At 39.4% G+C, this 21566-nt stretch overlaps 1 protein-coding gene across 1 annotated transcript in view; it reads left to right on the top strand.

Annotated features, from left to right (window-relative positions):
* The window catches only part of LOC120070828 (NPC intracellular cholesterol transporter 1-like), a 63445-nt gene that overhangs the window by 21451 nt on the left and 20428 nt on the right, over window positions 1-21566 (top strand). Inside the window, exons 19-20 of the mRNA XM_039022713.1 lie at window positions 18822-18950; window positions 21316-21514. Coding sequence (XP_038878641.1) covers window positions 18822-18950; window positions 21316-21514 — 328 coding nt within the window. The remainder of the gene's footprint in view (window positions 1-18821; window positions 18951-21315; window positions 21515-21566) is intronic.

Here is a 21566-nt window from a genome sequence, read left to right as displayed (position 1 = left end):
GGTTTGAGAATTTAGAACCTATTTGTGATACGTTTAGGGTTTTGTGGAGAGGTGAGTTTACTCACAGTCGCCGTCTTCGGTTCGTTCGCTGTCGTTAGTCGCTGCCGCCGCAGTCATCAGCCGTCGCTGCCGCCCGAAAAAAAAGGGGCTGTTTTTTCGACACCGCCCATTCCAAAGAGAAGCCCAGCTGCCGATCTACAAAACCCCCAAAGTCCGGTTGCCATTTGACCAGCGCGTGAGGCTCACGCATCGCCTGTTCCAGCTTGCTGTCCGTCCACGCGCCGGCGCGTGCGCTGCCGTTTTTCGTCCGTCTTCAGTGAGGTTTCCTCAGTATTGTTGGCTCTTCTTGGTGGTGTGTGTGTTTGGGGTATATAGATATACCCATTGCTTGTGTAGACATATTTTCGGTAAATTAGGGTTTGATTCTTTGCTGTCCGGTGTCTACTTTTTGAGGTAATGGTTGATAAGAAACTAGTAATGTCTGAGATTGTTCCTATGGTGTCAAAAGTAACTGAACACAAGTTGAATGGATCCAACTACTATTCATGGAGATCAAATCCAGGAGATGTTGTTTGCTATTATTGTCATAAACCTGGCCATACGAAACGTGAATGCAGAAGATTGAATAAGTGTCAGAGGATGCCATCACCTCTGCACATGTCGCCTCTACTCCTGATAATCTTGACAAGTCAATTATGATTTCTGCAGGGGAGTTTGCTAAATTTCAGTAGTATCAAGTGTCATTGAGGGCATCATCTTCTCCTCCCATTACGACCATCGCAGAGACAGGTAACATTTCTAAATGCCTTCTTTCCTCCACGTCAAAATGGGTAATTGACTCTAGCGCTACAAACCATATGTCAGGTAACCCCAGTTTATTCTCTACCCTTTGTACATCTACCTCGTCACCTAATGTCACTATAGCTGATAGAACCGCCACTCCTGTTTTAGGATCAGGAACCAGCCATCTCACTGAATCAATTTCTTTGTCATCAGTTTTAAATTTATCAAATTTCTCATTTAATTTGATTTCGATCAGTAAACTCACTCGTTATCTTCATTGTTGTGTCTCCTTTTTTCCTGGTTATTGCTTATTTCAGGATTTTACGACGAAACAGACTATTGGTAAAGGGCGTGAAGTTGGAGGTCTTTACATCTTTGAACCACAAACACCTACGGCCATCACATGCTCTAGCGTGTCCTTTCCCTTTGAAGAGCATTGTCGTTTGGGTCATCCGTCTATCTCTGTGTTGAAGATTCTTCGTCCACAACTTCAACATTTGTCTTCTTTCGATTGTGAGTCATGTCAGTTTGTTAAATTTCATCGTTTGAGTTCGTATCCTCGAGTCAATAAACGAGCTAGTGCTCCTTTTGAATTAGTCCATTATGATGTTTGGCGTCCTTGTCTTGTTGAGTCCAAAGGAGGGTTTAGGTATTTTGTTACATTTGTCGATGACTATTCTCATGTTATGTGGTTATATTTAATGAAAAGTCGTTCTGAGTTACTTTCTCATTTTCATAACTTCCATGCCAATATTCAAACTCAGTTTAGTGGTATTCTTAAAATCCTACGGAGTGATAATGCTAAGGAATATTTCTCTCATACACTCAAGTCTTATTTAGATGCCCATGGCATTCTTCATCAATCTTCTTGTGTTGATACTCCATCTCAAAATGGGGTTGTAGAACGAAAGAATCGTCATCTCCTTGAGACAGCCAGAGCTTTGATGTTTCAGATGCATGTTCCAAAATCCTTTTGGCTGATGCTGTTTCCACAGCTTGTTTCTTAATAAATCGCATGCCCTCTTCCATTCTTAAGGGTGAGATACCTTTTCGTACTTTATGCCCCAAGCAACATTTGTTTCCCATTCAACCCAGAATATTTGGTTGTACCTGTTTTGTTCGTGATGTTCGGCCTCAGCATACCAAGCTGGATCCAAAGTCCTTAAAATGTATTTTCCTTGGTTATTCCCGTGTCCAAAAGGGGTATCGATGTTATTGTCCTCGTTTTAATAAATATTTAGTCTCTCCTAATATCACGTTTTTTGAACATACACCATTTTTCTCATCACCGTCTTTCTCTTCGAATAAGAGTCAGGGGGAGCATAAGGAATTAGAGGATGATTTCGTTGTCTACACGGTTATTTCTCCTTCCGATCCTCTTCCTGTGGCTACCTCAGATCATTTAGTCTTTTTTAAGAGATCTGAGGGTGGTGTCATCTTGTTAGTCCTATATGTGGATGATATTGTGATTACTGGTGATGATGCTTTAGGTATCCAGTCTCTAAAGACCTTTCTTCATAGTCAATTCCATAAAAAAGATTTGGGCATGTTGAAATACTTCTTAGGAATTGAGGTAATAAGAAGCAAGAAAGGAATTCTATTATCACAGAGAAAATATGTACTTGACTTATTGATTGAAACAAGAAAGCTAGGGGCTAAGCCATGTAGTAACCCAATGATGCCCAACTTACAGCTCACAAAAGATGGATAATTGCTAAAAGATCCTGAAAGATATAGGAGGTTAGTGGGAAAATTTAATTACCTTACAGTGACTCCATCCGACATAGCCTATTCAGTAAGTATTGTGAGTCAGTACATGTCATGCCCTACAGTTGATCATTGGGTTGCATTTGAACAGATTCTTTGTTATTTGAAGGCTGCTCCCAGGCGTGGTTTATTATATAAGGATTATGGTCATACGAATATTGAATGTTTCTCATATACTGATTGGGCAGGATCTAAAGAAGACAGAAGATCAACCTTAGGGTATTGTGTTTTTGTTGGTGGTAATTTGATTTCTTGGAAGAGTAAGAAGCAAAATGTGGTGTCACGTTCAACTGCAGAATTAGAATATAGAGCAATGGCACAATCTTTGTGTGAATTGATTTGGATATATGAACTTCTTGTTGAGTTGGGATTTGAAATCACCACACTGACAAAGTTGTGATGTGATAATCAAGCAACACTTCAGATTGCGTCTAATCCAGTATTTCATGAAAGGACTAAACATATTGAAGTTGATTGCCATTTTGTACGTGAGAAAATTCAGCAAGGGTTGGTATCTACAGGATATGTGAAGACTGGAGAACAATTAGGAGATATCTTCACGAAAGTATTGNTGTCTGGCCTTCTACTGGAGGTCACAAGGTTATCCAAGTTTAAGGATTTTTTCGGTTGGGTTTTGAGATTTGTTGTCTGGCCTTCTACTGGAGGTTGCTTTTATATTCATGTTCCAGAAGGTCCTAAGCAGAAAGGATGGCCTTCATTCATTGAAATGCTTAAAAGTTTTTTTAAAAAAAGTGAGGAGGTACGTCAGTTATCAAAGGAGCCTTTAACAACCCTTGCTCATTCCACCAAAGTTATACTTGAGCCAAATTCCCAAAGAAAACAAGGAACAAGTTTTGCGGACGTGGTAAAAGGAAAAGGAGGTATCAAGTTCTTTGCCCCAAAGTCATCAATTAAGAGCAATAACAAGCAGATGCAGTCCCAGTTCCGCAGATGATAAAACAGAGCAAGAAAACCTTTTGGGTTCAGAAGAATTATGATGTTCTCAAGGAGGATTTCAATAACTTATGGATCATTTTGAGGCTTTTTGTGTTCAACGAATGGAAGGAGATAGCAAGGGTATTGAAAGAGGCCTTTCATTCTATTGTCATTATCAATCCCCTATTTGCAGATGAAGTCTTAATCAAAGTTGACCAAGGAAATTTGGAAGAGCTGATCGAAGATCTGGGTAAATGGCAGTTAATTGGTCCTTGCCACTTACTATTTGAAGAATAGAATAAGACAAGACACGGTAGACCTTCGATTATGAAAGGTTTTGGGGGCTGGGTATCAATAAAAAAATCTTCCATTGGATTATTGGTATAGAAGCACGTTTGAAGCAATTGGAGCTTACTTTGGAGGTCTCGAATCCATAGCAGCTGAAAGTCTTAATCTCACAAATTGTGCTGAAGCAAAAAACCTAGTTAGAAGAAACCTATGTGGTTTCATGCCGGTAACCATAGAAATAAAGGATGAAACTCGCGGCAATATGTTTTTGAATTTTGGTGATATAGAGTGTGTGGATATTCCAAAATAACTCATGCTGATTTAATTGTTAATAATGCTTCCAATCCAATTGATTTATTTCATCTGAATCAAGTTATGAAGGATGAAGGTACTGGAGTACTCAAGAAACCCTTATGCCTTCTTGAAGAAGGCTCTTCTACAGATGCTGCAGAAGACGAAGCATCCTTCATCAACGGTTGGCGCGAACTCATCAGAGGAAAGTGAAGAGTCACTTTTAATGATGAAGGAGATAAAAGCAGGCATTCCGGTTTTCAATAGTCTTCCTTCATTGGTACTCGAAAACTCTAAGAAGGTAGAAACTACTTCAGCACAAAACGTTTGGAATTCCCACTCTTCTCAAGACAATGTCGCATTAAATAACAATTTGGATGCTGGAAGTTGAAAAGTCTTTATCCTTTCAAAAGATTTTGCAAACCTGAAAACCTCCCTGTCAACTCAGAAGTCCTTGGAAAGTAGAGATTTTGAAGCTCCCTCAATTGCTAAGAGGTGTTTGCATCTTTTCAAGCCATTCCCCAAGAACTTTGCACGAAGGCGAAGATCTCATATCAAATCGTGGTCCTTTATCGCAAACTGGGATCTTCTCGAGGATTGTTGTGTTAGACTTCAACTCCCATTTAGCAATCCAGAAAGGTCAGTAAATCATAATTCTAAATGTTATTCTTATGTTCATTTAGTTAACATGAATTCGATGAAGAGTCAGTTGCAAGTGTGAGCAGTGAGGAATTTGAGAAAGATTAGGAAGATGAATACAAGGCAATTGAAGATCTAGTTGGGGATGAATACAAGACAATTGAAGATCTAGTTGGGGTTGATTTGGCATTGGATCTTCTATTTCAAGAAGAAGAACAGGGGTTAGAAAAGTTTAAAGATTCTACTCCTGCCCCTCTTAACAATACAGACATTCCTCAGAAACTGCACTCATTTTTGGTAGATTGTGACATTACCCAGATAAGCAGAGGTCTTACGTTGGTTGCTCCAGTAAAGTCCTTCGAAGTACGTGGATCACATGAAGATTATCTCGTGGAATATCAGGGGGCTTGGTGATAAAACAAAAAGATTAGCAATTAAAAGATTCTTGAAAAGAATTAATCCGGATCATGTACTAATTCAAGAAACAAAGAGAGATGGGTTTGATTTACCATTCATAAAAAGTATCTGGAGTTCAAAGGACGTGAGGTGGGCCTTTGTGGAGGCTTTGGGCGGGTCAGGAGGCATTCTGACAATGTGGGACGAAGGTAAAATCTCAGTCTCAAAGGTATTTAAAGCTGAATTCTCTTTAACAATAAAATGTCAAACAGTTTGTAAGAAAGTGTGTTGGATAACAAACGTGTACGATCCAAATAACTATAGAGAAAGAGAAAGACTTTGGACTGAATTGTCTTCCTTAGTTGAACGTTGTGAAGATCCATAGAGCCTTGGTGGGGATTTTAATTGCATCAGACGAAGGCATGAGAGATTTCCAATGGGAAGAGCAACAAGGGAAACCAGACAGTTTAACAACTTCATCAGTGAATCTAATTTGCTTGAACTTCCTTTGTCCAATGGTAGATATACATGGTCAAGAGAAGGTGAAGTGGTGTCAAGATCTCTCATTGATAGATTCTTTATTTCTAATAATTGGGATGAGATCTTTGAGGATTCAATCAAGGCAAATACGTATAATTTCAGATCACTTCCCCCTTTTGTTTGAAGCTGGGGCTTTTGAATGGGGGCCATCTCCATTTAGATTTTATAATAGCTGGCTGATTAATAAGGAGTGTTGTCGGGTGATTGAAAGATCTTTGGAAGTAGTGGGACAGCAAGGGTAGGTTGGGTTTATTTTCTCTGCCAGACTAAGAAGACTAAAACAATCCCTAAAAAGATGGATAGCAGATTAGGAGAAAAACCAGAAAATTAAGGAAGATTCTTTATTGAAAGAAATTAAAAGAAGAGACCTACAAGCTGAATGTTATGAGGATTTCTCAGTGGAAGATGTAAGAATTTCTCTGAAGGTAGATCTGATGACTCTATATCAATCAGAGGAAAGAAATCTCATGCAAAAGAGCAAGTTGAAGTGACTAAATTTGGGAGATGAGAATACAACATTTTTTCACCGTTTCCTTGCAGCCAAAAAGAGAAAAAGTTTAATTGCAGAACTAATTAATGAATAAGGAATTCCAACCAAGTCCTTCAGAGAAATAGAAGAAATTATTTTGGGGTATTAGTCCAATCTCTTCCCAAAATGTTTTGGTACTCGCTCTATACCCTTGAATTTGGACTGGCCAAGAGTTTCTATCGAGCAAAATAGTCAGTTGGTGACCAGATTTAGTCCACCAGAAATTAAAAGTGCAATCAATGCACTGGGAAAGAATAAAGCACTAGGTCCGGATGGCTTTACCATTGAATTCATCCTTAAATTCTGGAATTTGCTAAAGGACAGTCTTATGGACATATTTGAAGAGTTTTATCGCAATGAAAAGCTTAATTCATGTGTCAAAGAGAACTTCTTTGTAAAGGATTTCAGACTCATCAGCTTAACCACTTTTGTCTATAAGATAATAGCCAAAGTTCTTGCGGAAAGGCTTAAAAAGATCATGCCAAGTTTAATAGGCCCTACACAAAGTGCATTCATTGAAGGTAGACAAATTCTTGACCCGGTTCTTATAGCAAATGAGGCAATGGAGGAGTATAGAGCCAAGAAGAAGAAAGGTTGGATTTTAAAACTTGGCCTCGAAAAAGCCTTTGATAGAGTAGACTGGGAGTTTTTTGAAAAAGTTCTTCAGGGAAAAAGCTTCCACCCCGATGGATTACTTGGATTATGGGTTGTATTTCTAACCCAAGATTCTCCATATTCATTAATGGAAGACCAAAAGGGAGAATAATAAGGGGAATTAGGGAAGGGGACCCCTTTCTCCTTTTCTATTTCTTTTAGTTAGTGAAGTTTTAAGCACTTTGATTGCCCGAATCCACGAAAAAGGAAAGTATGAAGGTTTTGTGGTAGGAAAAGATAATATTCTTGTTTCCATTCTTCAATTTGTAGATGACACTTTGTTGTTTTGCAAATATAACGATGAAATGCTTGATAACCTTAGAAAAACTCTTGCACTTTTCGAGTGGTGCTCCGGTCAGAAAATTACTTGGGAAAAATCTGCCCTTTGTGGAATTAATATTGAAGAAGACAAGCTGTGGACAGAGCACCTCTCTTTTTCATACCTCGGCCTTCCTTTGGGCGGCTGCCCTTAAAAAATAGAGTTTTGGCAGCCGGTAATTGATAAATTGCAAAACAAATTGGACAAATGGAGAAGGTATAACCTGTCAAGAGGAGGAAGAGCAATACTTTGTAAATCAGTTCTCTCTAATTTTCCAACTTACTATATGTCTTCCTTTTTTATGCCAGAAAAGGTGGTCTCAACTCTAGAGAGAATCAAAGCCACCAAAAGTCATAATAAATTTGGCAGTTTATATTCATTTAGATATTTAATACTAGATGTATCAATTTATAACAATGTATTTATGATGAAAAGTAAAAAGAGAAGGAAGAAGAAAAGCATACACAGGTATACGTGGAAAACCTTAATACAGGGAGAAAAAACCACGATACAGAGTTTTTCTTATTATAATTTGATACACCAGATACACAGAGACTACATGCTTAAATAGAAAAAAGAGAAACCCTAGGGTATAGTGAAAAGACAAAATTGCCCCTAGAGCTAACACCCTAATTTCAACATTCCCCCTCAAGTTGGGGCATAGATATCAATGAGGCCCAACTTGCTAATACATGAGTCGAAATATTGTCTGGGAAGCCCTTTTGTAAGAACATTTGCAATCTACTGACTGGAAGGAATATAGGGTACACATATGTTGCCACTGTCAAGTCTTTCCTTGATGACCTATCAATCTCCACATGTTTTGTTATGTCATGTTGTACATGGTTATTTGCGATACTTATTGTGGCTTTGTTATCACGGTAGAGTTTCATCGATCCATCATGACCTTGATCGAGATCACTTAAGACCTTTTCCAGCCAAATTTTCTCAAATATCCCTAGACTCATGGCCCTATATTCAACTTCGGTCCTACTTCTGGCAATAACCCATTGTTTCTTACTCCTTCACGTCACAAGGTTACCCCACATGAAGGTATAGTATCCCGATGTCGACTTTCTATCTACTACAGAACTTGCCCAGTCGGCATCTGTGTATGCCTCGATGCATCGTGTGTTAGATTTTCTAAACATCAACCCTCTGCCCGAAGAGGTTTTCAAATACCTCAGAATGCGCTCTACTGCTCTCATATGTTTTTCATAAGGAGATTGCATGAACTGACTAACTACACTGACTTCATACGCAATATCTGGTCTGGTATGGGAGAGATAGATTAGTTTCCCAACAAGTCGCTGATATCTCTCCTTGTCAACCGGAGCACTGTTACTCAAGTTACTGAGTCTAGCATTAGCTTCCCTAAGAGTGTTTATTGGTTTACAGCCCGTCATACCTGTCTCCTTAAGTAAATCCAGAGTGTATTTTCGCTGAGACACCGAAATGCCTTCTTTCGATCTAGCCACTTCCATTTCGAGAAAGTATCTCAACTTCTCGAAATCTTTGATTTTAAATTCCTCAGCCATTTTCCTCTTCAATCTGTCAATTTTTGGAGCATCATTACTTGAAATAACAATGTCATCCACATACACAATCAAAATTGAGCAAGAACCTCTCTGAGAGTGGTTCTTGCTCAATTAGAGGTAGCCCTAAGAACCTCTCTGAGAGTGGCCATCTGTTGCTGAACGGACTCATTCTGCTGTTTGATCTATAGTTGAAGTTGAGCAAACTGTTCCTGAATATAATCAAATTTTTGTTTCGGATATGAGAATGATCCACCCATCTCCAATCTGCCACCAATGGGAGGTCTTTGGCTGAAATCACTTTTCGGCTGGAAAGAGGATATGGTTGGAATTGAAGTATTTGCAGGCGTGGCTGGGAAGACAAGTTGGCTCGGGTCTAAAGCAGTTTGGCTGGTTGGGATGGTAGAGCTGGAGCCGACTGCCTTGGTGGCTTGCGCGTGGATCTCTGCGCTGGAGCCGAGCGGCGGTTGGGGTTGAATGGGTTGCTGCACTCGGCTGGAATCAACCTAGAATACGCCGACTAGTTGGGTTTCGTTGATCGGGTGGCCGCCGCTCGTGGAGGGATCGACGCAAACGAACTGGTGGCTGTTGCTCGCAAAATGATCGACGCGAACCCATCTGATTTCCGGCTAGCTTCCGATCGGTGCTGTTTGGTGGTCGATCCAATTAGTCGGCTGGGTTGGTTGATTTTTACCCAGTCGGCTACTTGTCCTCCGGGTTGGGCTGCTCCAATCGACTGATGAAGGTGTGGTAACATGGTCTGAAAGTATCGTTCTATGGTTGTTTGTACGATAGTTACAATGTTCGTAGTGCCAGATGGCACTTGTGATTCTCCTGTTTGATTTTCCTTGATCGTGGTCAGGGTTTCATCTCCTTGCTTTGATACCATGATGAAAAGTAAAAAGAGGAGGAAGAAAAGCATAGTGGAAAACCCTAATACAGGGAGAAAAAACCACGATACAGAGTTTTTCTTATTATAATTTGATACACCAGATACACAGGGACTACATGCTTAAATAGAAAAAGGGAAACCTTAGGGCATAGTGAAAAGACAAAACTGCCCCTAAGGCTAACACCCTAATTTCAACAATTTACATTTATGGAGGTACATGTATGTAGTTGAAGGGTTTTTGTTGAACCTAGTCAATTAGGTGAAAGGTTGTGCCCTTTCAAGTTGTCTTTTCAATTAGTATAAATACCTATGTACTTTTGTCATTTGAGAACAACACTTTGAATTTGAATGAAATTTCCTTAGAGTTTATTCTCTCAAGTTTTATGCTTTTTCTTCGTATTCTTGTGTTTAAAATGCATGTTTTACGACTTTCAATCTAGTTTGATCAATTAGATTGTGGAAAGTTCGAAATCTCAAAGTTAGGAACAAGTTCTTCTTTCTTCTTGATCATCGATCAATTTTCCAAGTCAAATATGTTTAGCTTTCTTGGGGTTGCTTACTAAATAGTTAATCGGGGTTATTCTTATTACTGTTGTGGGGGTTCACTTTGTTTAGGGGGGAGTTCTCAAACGTGATTGAGGTGGTTCCCTTTATCAGTTTGACTTCTAGTTTACCTGTCTCAGACAATAAATCAAGTACGTATTTCCGTTGGGATAGTAAATACCTTTCTTGCTTCTCATTGCTTCAATACCTAAGAAATACTTCAATGACCCCAAATTTTTAGTATGAAATTGACCCTAGAGTTGTCTTGAGAGAGGATATATTTGATACATCATTTCTAGTGATAACGATATCGTCAACATATACAACAAGCAAAGTAATACCATTGTCAGATCGTCGATGGAATACAAAATGATCAGACATACTTTTCTTCATACCAAACATTCTAGTGCTGGACTAAACTTAGCAAACCATGCACGAGGACTTTGTTTCAGTGCATACAACGATTTTTGAAGTCGACATACCTTATCATTCTCCCCCTGAGCAACAAACCCAGGTGGTTGCTCCATATAGATCTCCTCTTGAAGACCACCATGAAGAAAAACATTCTTAATGTCAAGTTGATGCAAAGGCCAATTGTGAGTAGCAGCCATCGATATAAATAGTCGAATGGAAGTCAATTTAACAACAGGAGAAAATGTGTCAGAATAATCAGTCCTATAAATTTGGGCGTAACCTTTGGCAACAAGACGAGCTTTGAATCGAGCTACTGTTCCATCAGGATTAACCTTTATAGCGAACACCTATTTACACCCAATAGCCTTCTTTCCAGTTGGACGCGAAACGAGATCCCAAGTACCATTATCATCCAAAGCAGTCATCTCCTCAATCATTGTACTATGCCACCCGGAATGAGATAAAGCTTCACTGACAGAGTTAGGGATGGAGGTGGAATCAAGAGATGTAATAAAGGAATAAGTGGGAGAACACAACTGGTTATACAAAACAAACGAAGAAATATGGTAAGTACAAGACGTTTACCTTTTCGAAGGGCAATGGGAAGATCATCACTCGGTCTCGGATTAGATGTCGAAGAAGCCAGTGGTAGAGGACATAGGTTTGAAGGTGGCTATGGAGGACGCCTGGAGTAGACTCGAGTAATTGGAGGGTCATAAGTAAGAGACACAGAGGAAGGTGAAGGAGAGGATGATGTAGAAGATGTAATCTCACAGACAAAAAGATCTTCATCTGTCCTCTGACACGGACTCAATTGTGATGGACTAAAGGGTATATCTTCAAAGAATGTAACATCAGGAGATACGAGATACCTATTCAGAGTAGGACAATAACAACGATAACCCTTTTGAACATGCGAATAGCCTAAGAAAATGCATTTCAAAGATTTCGGATCTAATTTGGTACGATTTGGACGAATATCCTGAATAAAACAAACATAGCCAAAGATCTTAGGAGCAACAGGAAATAAAGATTTCGTAGGAAAAAGAGTACGATAAGGAATCTCTCCATTTAGGATAGAGGAAGATATAAAACCTCCTATAGTATACACCTATAAAAGGAGGGGTAAAAAGGGAAGTTCACAAATGAATTCGGTTAAGGGAATAGTTGAACGGGGTGAAATGGTTTCAACAGAAATAAGAAGAAAGGAATTCGTTGGAGTAGGGACCACGGGAGAGTGAACAAAAAGGGAAGGAGGACGTCGTTGAGAAGGGGAAGAAATATTCTGAATTAGGAAGAGGCCTTCTTCATGGAGGGATTTCCCCAGCATCTCTCGAAAACCAGCGGGGTTGTTTGATTTCTTTTTATTTCCGAAGTCTTACTCTGTTTTTCTTCTTTTCTTGCTGAAGGTGAACCAATGTATTGTAGTTATCTGAACGTTGGGAGATTAATAAGAAGTTTGGAATATATTTTGTCTATCGATTCTTCTTTTATCTTCGTTATTCTCTAGCCTATTGCCTGTGTGGATTGATCGAAAGGGAGGACCAGTTGCAGGAACCTAACACAGTGGTATCAGAGCTGCAATCCTGGAGAAAACTCGCGCGATGACACAGAAACAATTGAAGGAGAGGATGGACACCACAGAGAAGGAGATGGCGGGTTTGAGAAATTTGTTGAGTGGTTTATGCAAGAACCTCGAAAAACTTACTGCGGAAGTGCGGGAGAGCAATGCTATTCGAAGGAAGGAAGAGACGACGATCGCCGAGGGAAGTATGATCAAGGCGAAGGGGAGAGTCGATGAAGCTGAATCATCTCAATCCTTGGGAGCAGGAAGCACGGATAAAGGTAAGTACAAACGACTTGAAATACCTCTTTTTACAGGGGAAAATCCGGAATCGTGGGTCTACCGCGCGGAGCATTATTTTGAGATACACAAACTCTCTGATGCCGAGAAGGTTAAGGTGGTAGTGATCAGCTTCGCACCCGATGAAGTCGACTGGTTCTGCTGGAGCAATAACTGACGGGCTATCACCACCTGGGACGAACTTAAGAGGAGGCTGTTTGAACATTATCGGAATGTGGGAGAGGGAAGCCTCTGTGCACGATTACACAAAATCCGACAGGAGGGGACTTACCCGGAGTATGTGAAGAAGTTTGTCACTTATTCGGCACCTTTACCGAACCTATCTGAGGAGGTGTTGAAGGATGCTTTTATGAACGGGTTGGAACTAGTGCTGCAAGCTGAAGTTATTAGCCGAAATCTCAAATCCATAGACGAATGTATGAAGGAGGCTCAGCTTGTCAACGATAGAAACCTCGCTTTGAAGTTGGCGTTAAAGGAAATGGGCATTAGTGGGCTGAACCACAGAATGGGCCCGCACGAGAAGAAAGAATTGGGCGATAAATCCCAAAGTCAAATCCAAGAGAGCCCCCCATGAAGCAGGTCGCGATACCGGTAAAGTCGATTTCCCCATGAAAAAAGAAGCTCCCCTGAAATGATTGACTGATGCAGAGTTCAGAGACCGGTTGGATAAGGGACTATGTTTTCGTTGTAGTGAGAAGTATGCGCTCGGGCATCAATGTAAATTCAGCGAGAATAGGCAGCTGATGCTTTTCATTACCAATGAAGAGGATGATTCGGGGGTCGAGGAGATTGCAGAAGAAGAAGAAGCACTCGAAATGAAGAACACCAAGGTGAGGAAGAAGGCATAGCTAGCCTTGAATTCACTACTTGGATTCTCGGCGAAGGATACCATGAATCTAAAAGGAGAAATAAGAGGTAAAGAAGTGTTAGTGCTCTTAGATTCCGGTGCGACGCATGATTTTATACACCACGACACAGTGAGGGAACTAGAGATACCGGTAGAACATCATAAGAAATTTGGAGTGGTCATAGGAAATGGAAGTGAGATAGAAGGTAAGGGAATATGTAAGGGGGTAGAACTTAAGCTGCCGAATTTGACACTGAAGGTTGACTTTTTGGCAATGGAATTGGGGAGAATGAATGTGGTTCTGGGAATGCCATGGCCATGCACGACTGGGTTTACGGGTATTCATTGGCCATCTTTAACAATGGATTTCTGGTCAGGGGAGGCTTATGTCACGTTGAAGGGGGATCCGTCTCTCACTAAAGCTGAAGTGTCATTCAAGACCTTGAGTAAGCAATGGGAAGAAGAAGATTTGGGGTTCTTGGTGGATTTCTAGCATCTAGAGATAGAGTGTGAAGAAGGAACAGAAGGACGAAGAGAAGGCTAAGACCGAGACCGGTTGCCAATTATGATTCAGGCTCTTCTGGATCAAAACCAAGACATCTTTACCATGCCAGCAACCTTCCCACCTAGGAGAGCAGTAGATCATCGGATCACCATCAAGGAGGGCCAAAATCCAATCAACGTTAGGCCATATAAGTATGGCTATGCACAGAAAGAAGAGATAGAGAAGTTGGTCCAAGAAATGTTGCAAGCAGGGTTCATACGGCCAAGTCGAAGTCCTTATTCAAGTCCGGTACTAGTGAAAAAGAAAGACGGAGGTTGGCGTTTTTGTGTAGACTACCGAAAGCTAAACCAAGCTACAGTCGCTGACAAATTCCCAATTCTTGTAATCGAAGAATTACTTGATGAGTTGCACGAGACTGTGGTCTTTTCTAAGCTCGATTTGAAGTATGGTTACCACCAAATCAGAATGAGGGAGGAAGACATTGAAAAGACGACATTCAGGACCCATGAAGGACACTATGAGTTCTTGGTAATGCCTTTTGGGCTCACCAATGCACCCATGACATTCTAGTCCCTCATGAATTAGGTTTTCAGACCTTTCTTACGTCGTTTTATACTTGTGTTTTTTTTGATGATATTTTGGTTTACAGTCCAGATATCTCAACCCACGAAACTCACTTGGGAGCAGTATTAAATGTACTAAGGGACAACCAACTATTTGCCAATCAGAAGAAGTGTCTTTTGTCAAGAAAGGATCCAATACTTGGGCCACTGGATCTCACAGCAAGGGGTTGAGGCAGATGGAGAGAAGATTCAAGCGATGGTGAAGTGGCCTTGTCCCACAAATGTTATCGAATTGAGAGGGTTCTTGGGGCTGACAGGTTATTACCATCGATTTGTTAAAGGGTATAGCACTAGAGCAGCTCCTTTAACGAGACTACTCAAGAAGAATGGCTTCAGTTGAGATGAAGAAGCAACCTGAGCCTTTGAGGACTTGAAACAACAAATGATATCGTGTCCTGTACTAGCATTGCCGGACTTCAACCAACCTTTCATTATAGAAACTGATGTATCAGGTATAGGGGTGGGTGCTGTGCTAACTTAAGGGGACAAGCCAATCTCTTACTTCAGCCAAAAACTTTCACACCGGGCTCAAAACAAATCTATATATGAGAGGGAATTGATGGCAGTAGTATTGGTAGTCCAGAAGTGGAGACATTATCTTCTGGGAGGGAAATTCATGGTCATTTCAGACTAAAAGGCATTGAAGTTCCTAATAGAGCAGCGAGAAGTACAACCACAGTTCCAGCGTTGGCTCACCAAGCTCTTGGGACGACTTTGAAATCCTCTATCAGCTTGGGCTGTTGAATAAGGCCGCTGATGCCCTTTCACGTGTGCCTCTGTCAATCGAACTACTTAGCTTGTATTCCTCGGCGGTGGTAGATTTGGAGCTCATCCTTAGAGAGGTAGATCAGGATGAAGAGTTACAATAGATCATTTCCTTGTTAAAGGAAAATCCGGATGGCAAACCCAATTATCAGTTGTCGAAGGGCAGGCTGCTCTATAAAGGGAGGTTAGTGATTCCGAGGCACTCAACTTTAATACCAGCCCTTCTACATACATTCCATGATTCGATACTTGGGGGTCACTTGGGCTTCTTGAGAACATACAAACGGATGAGTGGGGAGTTATATTGGCCAGGGATGAAAACCAATATAAAGAAATATGTGGAAGGCTATGACACTTGCCAGAGGAACAAATCGGAAGCACTAACACCCGCAGGACTGCTACAGCCTTTCCCCATCCCCGAGCTAACCTTGGAAGAGTGGACGATGGACTTCATTGAAGGGCTACCGAGAGCGGGGGGTTCGATTCCATACTAGTGGTGGTTGACAGGTTAAGCAAGTATGGACATTTTATCCCATTGAAACACCCGTTTTCAGCTAAACAGGTAGCAGAAATCTTCATACAGAAAGTTATCAAGCTTCATGGCATGCCTAAGTCGATTACCACGGATAGGGACAAAATATTCTTGAGTAACTTTTGGAGGGAGATATTCACAGCATTGGGAATCAAGTTGAAGAGAAGCATGGCATTCCACCTTCAAACAGACGGCCAAACTGAGTGTGTAAATCACTGCCTTGAGACATATTTGAGGTGTTTCTGCAATGAACAACCAACCAACAAGGTGGAACAAGTGGTTGGCCTCGGCAGAGTATTGGTACAACACTACTTTCCATGTGTCCATAAGAACCACACCTTTCCAAGCAGTCTACGGACGCACCCCCCCACCTCTAATGCACTATGGAGAAGCAAAGTCCACTAATGATAGTGTTGATAGACTCTTGAAGGATCGGGACCTGGCTTTAAATGCGCTAAAGGAGAACTTGGTAATAGCGCAAAACAGGATGAAGAAACAAGCCGATCAGCATAGGAGGGAGTTGCAATTTGAGATAGGGGAAGAAGTATTCCTTAAGCTAAGACCTTATTGACAACGTTCGTTGGCAAAAAGGAGTGAGAAGCTGTCTCCTAGATTCTTTGGGCCTTATCAAGTATTCGAGAAGATTGGGGAAGTAGCATACCGTTTGAATTTGCCGCCCGAAGCAGCCATTCATGATGTGTTCCACATTTCTCAGCTCAAAAGAAAATTAGGCAAAACTCAACAAGTACAACACCTACCTCCGATGCTCACCGAAGAGTTTGAACTCCAAGTTGCCCCTGAAGTAGTGTTAGAAGTGAGGTGGAATGGAGAATCGAGCACACAAGAATGGTTGGTGAAGTGGAAGGGTTTACCTGAGAGTGAGGCCACTTGGGAATCAACACCGAACATGAGACAACAGTTTCCATCGTTTCACCTTGAGGACAAGGTGCACTTTGAGAGGAGCGGTAATGTAAAACCTCCTCTAGTATACACCTTATAAAAGGAGGGGTAAAAAGGGAAGTTCACAAATGAATTCGGTTAAGTGAATATTTGAAGGGGATGAAATGGTTTCAACAGAAATAAGAAGAAAGGAATTTGTTGGAGTAGGGACCACGGGAGAGTGAACAAAAAGGGAAGGAGGACGTCGTCGAGAAGGGGAAGAAATATTTTGAATTAGGAAGAGGCACTCTTCATGGAAGGATTTCCCCAGCATCTCTCGAAAACCAGCGGGGTTGTTTGATTTCTTTTTATTTCCGAAGTCTTACTTTGTTTTTCTTCTTTTCTTGCTGAAGGTGAACCAGTGTATTGTGGTTGTTTGAATGTTGGGAGATTAATAAGAAGTTTGGAATATATTTTGTCTATCGATTCTTCTTTTATCTTCGTTATTCTCTAGCCTATTGTCTGTGTGGATTGATCGAAAGGGAGGACCAGTTGCAGGAACCTAACAGAAGACATTCTATTAATAAAAAACAAGCAGTAGACACAACAACAACCCAAAAATGCTTTGGAACATGCATTTGAAAGGATAAGGCGCGGGCTGTTTCAAGGAGGTGTCTGTTCTTTCTTTCAGCAACTCCATTTTGAGATGAAGTGTCTGCACAAGAGGATTTATAAATAATGCCATGACCACATAAGTAAGATCCAAGTACATGAGAGAAATATTCACCAGCATTATCAGTTCGCAAGGTTTTGATAGAGACATTAAATTGATTTCGAATCTCGGCATGAAAAGCACAAAAATGGGACAATAACTCAGAATGATTTTTCATTAAGTATAATCAAGTTACACGAGAATAATCATCAACAAAAGTAACAAAGTAATGAAAACGTGTTTGGGATACGACTGGACAAGGACCCCAAATATCAAAATGGACTAACTCAAAAAGAGTACTAGCTCGTTTATGAACCCCCTAGGACTAGAACCTAAATGATGAAATTTAGAAAACTGACATGAATCACAATTGAAAAACGACAAGGAATGAAATTCTAGATAAAGTTGTTTCAACACAAACAACGATGGATGATCCAAACGACAATGAACTTCTAACGGGGATTAACTCCAAAACAAGCCACAACTTCCGGTATCTGATGGTAAAAAATGTAAAGACCCTCCCGACTCATGTCCTCCACCAATAATCTTCTTCGTCATACGATCCTGAAACAAGCAATAACTAGGAAAAAAAAACGAGACAAAACAATTAAGGTCACGAGTAAGTTGGCTAATAGAAATTAAATTAAAAGACAATTGAGACAAATGTAAGACAGAGGACAAAAAAAATGGAGTGAGAGAAATGATGCTGGATCCAAGAACAGAGGAGGTTGATCCATCTGTCAAAGTGACAGATGGAGATGAGACAGGAGATAGAGGCATAGAAAATAGGTTAGAATTACCTGTCATATGAGTGGTGGCACCAGAATCTATGACCCATTTGGTAAATGATGTAAGAAGACATAACATTTGAGAATAAGGAACATTGTTAGGTTGATTGATCTGGATTAGTATTAAGTGCTTCAGAGTGGTTTTCTTTATCTAAGAATTGTTAATTTCTCTATCCAAGATATTTGTTTAAGTTTGGATATATATATTCCCATTTAATTTACTCTGCTTTTTTCTTTCTTTTCCTTTTTCTACTCTCGTTCAGAGTTTTAATCTTTGAACGTTTGTTTCTTTTCGGTATTTGAATGGAAAAAAGATACTTTTCTGGTAAAAAAAAAAAAAGTTTATTTAAAAATTATAAATCAAATTTAAAACTTCTTTTATTTTAAGATATTTTATTAAAATTTGTAGATATAATTTTCATGAGGTCATTAATTATCATTTAAAAAATAAGGTTTATTTTAGCTTTAGAAATGTTATGACCGGTATAAATGAAAATTAAAAGTTTCTCTTTTTAAGCTTTTTAGTGTAAGGTATGCATGGCCATAATTTAAGTTGAACTTCAGACTAATTGGTGCAATTTAACTTCTCATCATATTTTTGTAGTTTTCTTTTAATTTTATAGTTTTTTTTTGGGACGATTTTATAGTTGTTACGTTAGGACGTATAATATGATCTCTCCTTGTTACAGATTTGATCTTAAACTACCAACTGCATGTTGCTGTTTTGTTTGATTGTGCTTCCTCCAGTCTCAGACCGAGTACTCTATTTTGAAATCTCAGGTGTTGCTTGGCCTCTCAGGAGTTATACTTGTTCTGCTGTCTGTTCTAGGATCTGTTGGATTCTTCAGTGCCATTGGAGTAAAATCAACATTAATAATTATGGAGGTTATTCCATTCCTGGTCTTAGCGGTAGGTAATTGCAATGCTTTGAAGTTTCTACTTTTCTGTTGATTTTCTTGAGGTCAGTCTTTTGTACATAAAATGGCATAAAAGTACTATTATAACCATTTTGTTTTTGTTTTGAGTTTTCCCATTGTCAGAAAGATGGGATGATGGCGTCCTGTATTTGAGATTAAGATCAATGGTTATAATCAATGTGGAGTATACAAAATTTGTGCCCCGAGATAATTCTCTTATGAAATACATATTTTGGATTAATAATGTGAAACACAAACATTTAAAGGGAAAAGGACTGATGCTTGCCAAAGGAGCTCTGGTGGTCTGAGTGGTCAAGTCAAAGGGATGGTTAAACTAAAGATAGTGGAAAATTTAGAAACGCTGCTAGGGAAATATATCTATAAAGAATATTACAGCATGTGTAGGGTTTCAGTTTTTCACTAAAGGGATTGCATGAATTTTTATTATGTAAACAATGTCCCCTTTAGTTTTAGAGAGTTACAGGAGTCCTTATGAGTTATGGCTGGTGACAATGCATTTCCATTGGGCCTTGTCTCCGGTTGATTATCAGACTGATTAACTAAATGATTATTTTTGTTGCAACTAGAGACACGCGAGTAGTTGCATGTGGGCCTCTGAGAACCATGTCGTGTCAAGTGTGGATCACATTGGATGAGTTAACCTTTGACCCTGATAGGTGTTTACATGGTGGGAATCGTGGGTATCTAGATTTTTATATTTTATTGTTATTATTTAAATTTTTGTGGGGAGTAGATGGGTAGGCATCCAAGAGGCTTTTTATCCCCTCTAGAATGGTGGGTTGTCTTGAATTCTTAGGGCATTGGCATCATACTTGACTTAGTTAACTCTTGTCTGTTAATTTATATACAGATCATTTAATGTAATAACTAATTAGTGTCACTTTGCAAGAAAAAAGTTCTTATTAATATCCTTGTACAAATGTACAACTCTAGGTTTGACGTGAAAGAATTGGCCAAATATGATAAGACAACAACGGTAACAAGAATAAGTGAGAGAGGTTATATGACGGGGAAAGAAACAAACAAAAATAATAGGGACACAGATTTACAAAGAGGGGATAAAGAGAAGCGAGGGGAACTTTTCCATTTTCAATAAGTAGCATAAAATATCAACTGAAAAAATTGACTTAGTATTTTTTTTAGGGAAAATCACGCTTCTGGTCCCCAAGGTTTGATTTAGGTTACATTTGGGTCCCTAGGTTTTCAAACTTAAAATTTTACTTTTGAGGTTTGCATTTGGTTGCGTTCTTTATCTCTATGTCTATTTTTCCGGTAATTACAAATGGAAAGCTGATGTGGCACTTATTTTTTATTAAAAAATATTTTTCTAATTTTTTAATTATTAAACCTTAAAGAACATTATTAATTAATTAATTAATTTTTATTTTTTCTCTCTCTTTATTTTTCTTCCCTCTTCTTTTTCCTTTCTCTATTTGAGCAGCTCGGCCATTATTGTGGATAACTGCAATTTTTTTCTTTTTCTCCTGCCTTTCCCCATTCCATTTTCAAAAACAAAAAAATCCAACCAAGGGAGGTTTCTCCCTCGTTCCACATCTGAAACGAAGGAGAAACCCCATTTCATTATCTTTTTGTCGAAAACGGCGAAGAAGAAGAAAGGAAGAGAAAGGAAAGAAAAAACTGCAAGGAAACAGTGATAGGTGGTGGTGGATGCTCTGATTGGAGAAGAAGTTTGATAGAGGAGAGGGAAGAGAGAGAGAGAAAGGAGAGAAAAAAAAGAAAGAAAAATAAATGTTATTTTAAGTTTAGTAACTAAAATATTTGAAAAATTATTTTTTAAAAATAAAAAGTAGGTGTCACGTCAATTTTCCATTAGTAATTAATGGAGGGATCCAAACCAAGGATGCTACCAAATGCAAATGATGTAGCCTAGGATAATAGGAGATAAATCTCCAAGAACAAAACCAAAATTTTTATTATGAATAAAAAGTTATCAACACTAGAAGAAAATTTTTCTATTTATAGTAAATAGAGAATCAGGAAGCAAACGAATTCTAATCCTAATAAACCAAGGAAACTAATCCTAACCTTAATCGATCAACGAAACTACCAAGATACCTTAATTTATTTTAATCTTAGTACATCAGTAAACCTCTCAGAAACCCAAATACAACTTAAACGAAACGTTGGAGACCAAAGGTGTAACATAGTCTTCTTGAATTTTTTGTTAGTACCAACAGAGGGGTGCACTATATCCAATGCATGTTCATTTCACGCTTTATAAACTAATGGAGTAATTTTGATTTCTTCTTTCCTTGTAATATTTGTTTACTAGGGGAAGTCATTACCTCAAATTCGCTCTTTGTTGCCTTAATCAGGTAGGAGTTGATAACATGTGTATATTAGTACATGCTGTGAAACGACAACCATATGAGTTGACTTTAGAAGAGCGCATAAGCAGTGCGCTGGTTGAAGTTGGTCCTTCCATAACGTTAGCTAGTTTGTCAGAGATCTTGGCTTTTGCTGTTGGAGCTTTCGTTCCCATGCCAGCATGTCGTGTTTTTTCCATGTTTGCTGGTGAGAAGATTTTTTCCCATCTTTGCCAAGAAATACTTGTTGTCTTCGTCAT

The sequence above is a fragment of the Benincasa hispida genome, chromosome 2 (assembly GCF_009727055.1).
Source record: "Benincasa hispida cultivar B227 chromosome 2, ASM972705v1, whole genome shotgun sequence".
Lineage (NCBI taxonomy): Eukaryota > Viridiplantae > Streptophyta > Magnoliopsida > Cucurbitales > Cucurbitaceae > Benincasa > Benincasa hispida.
This window is presented reverse-complemented; position numbering and strand designations above follow the sequence as displayed.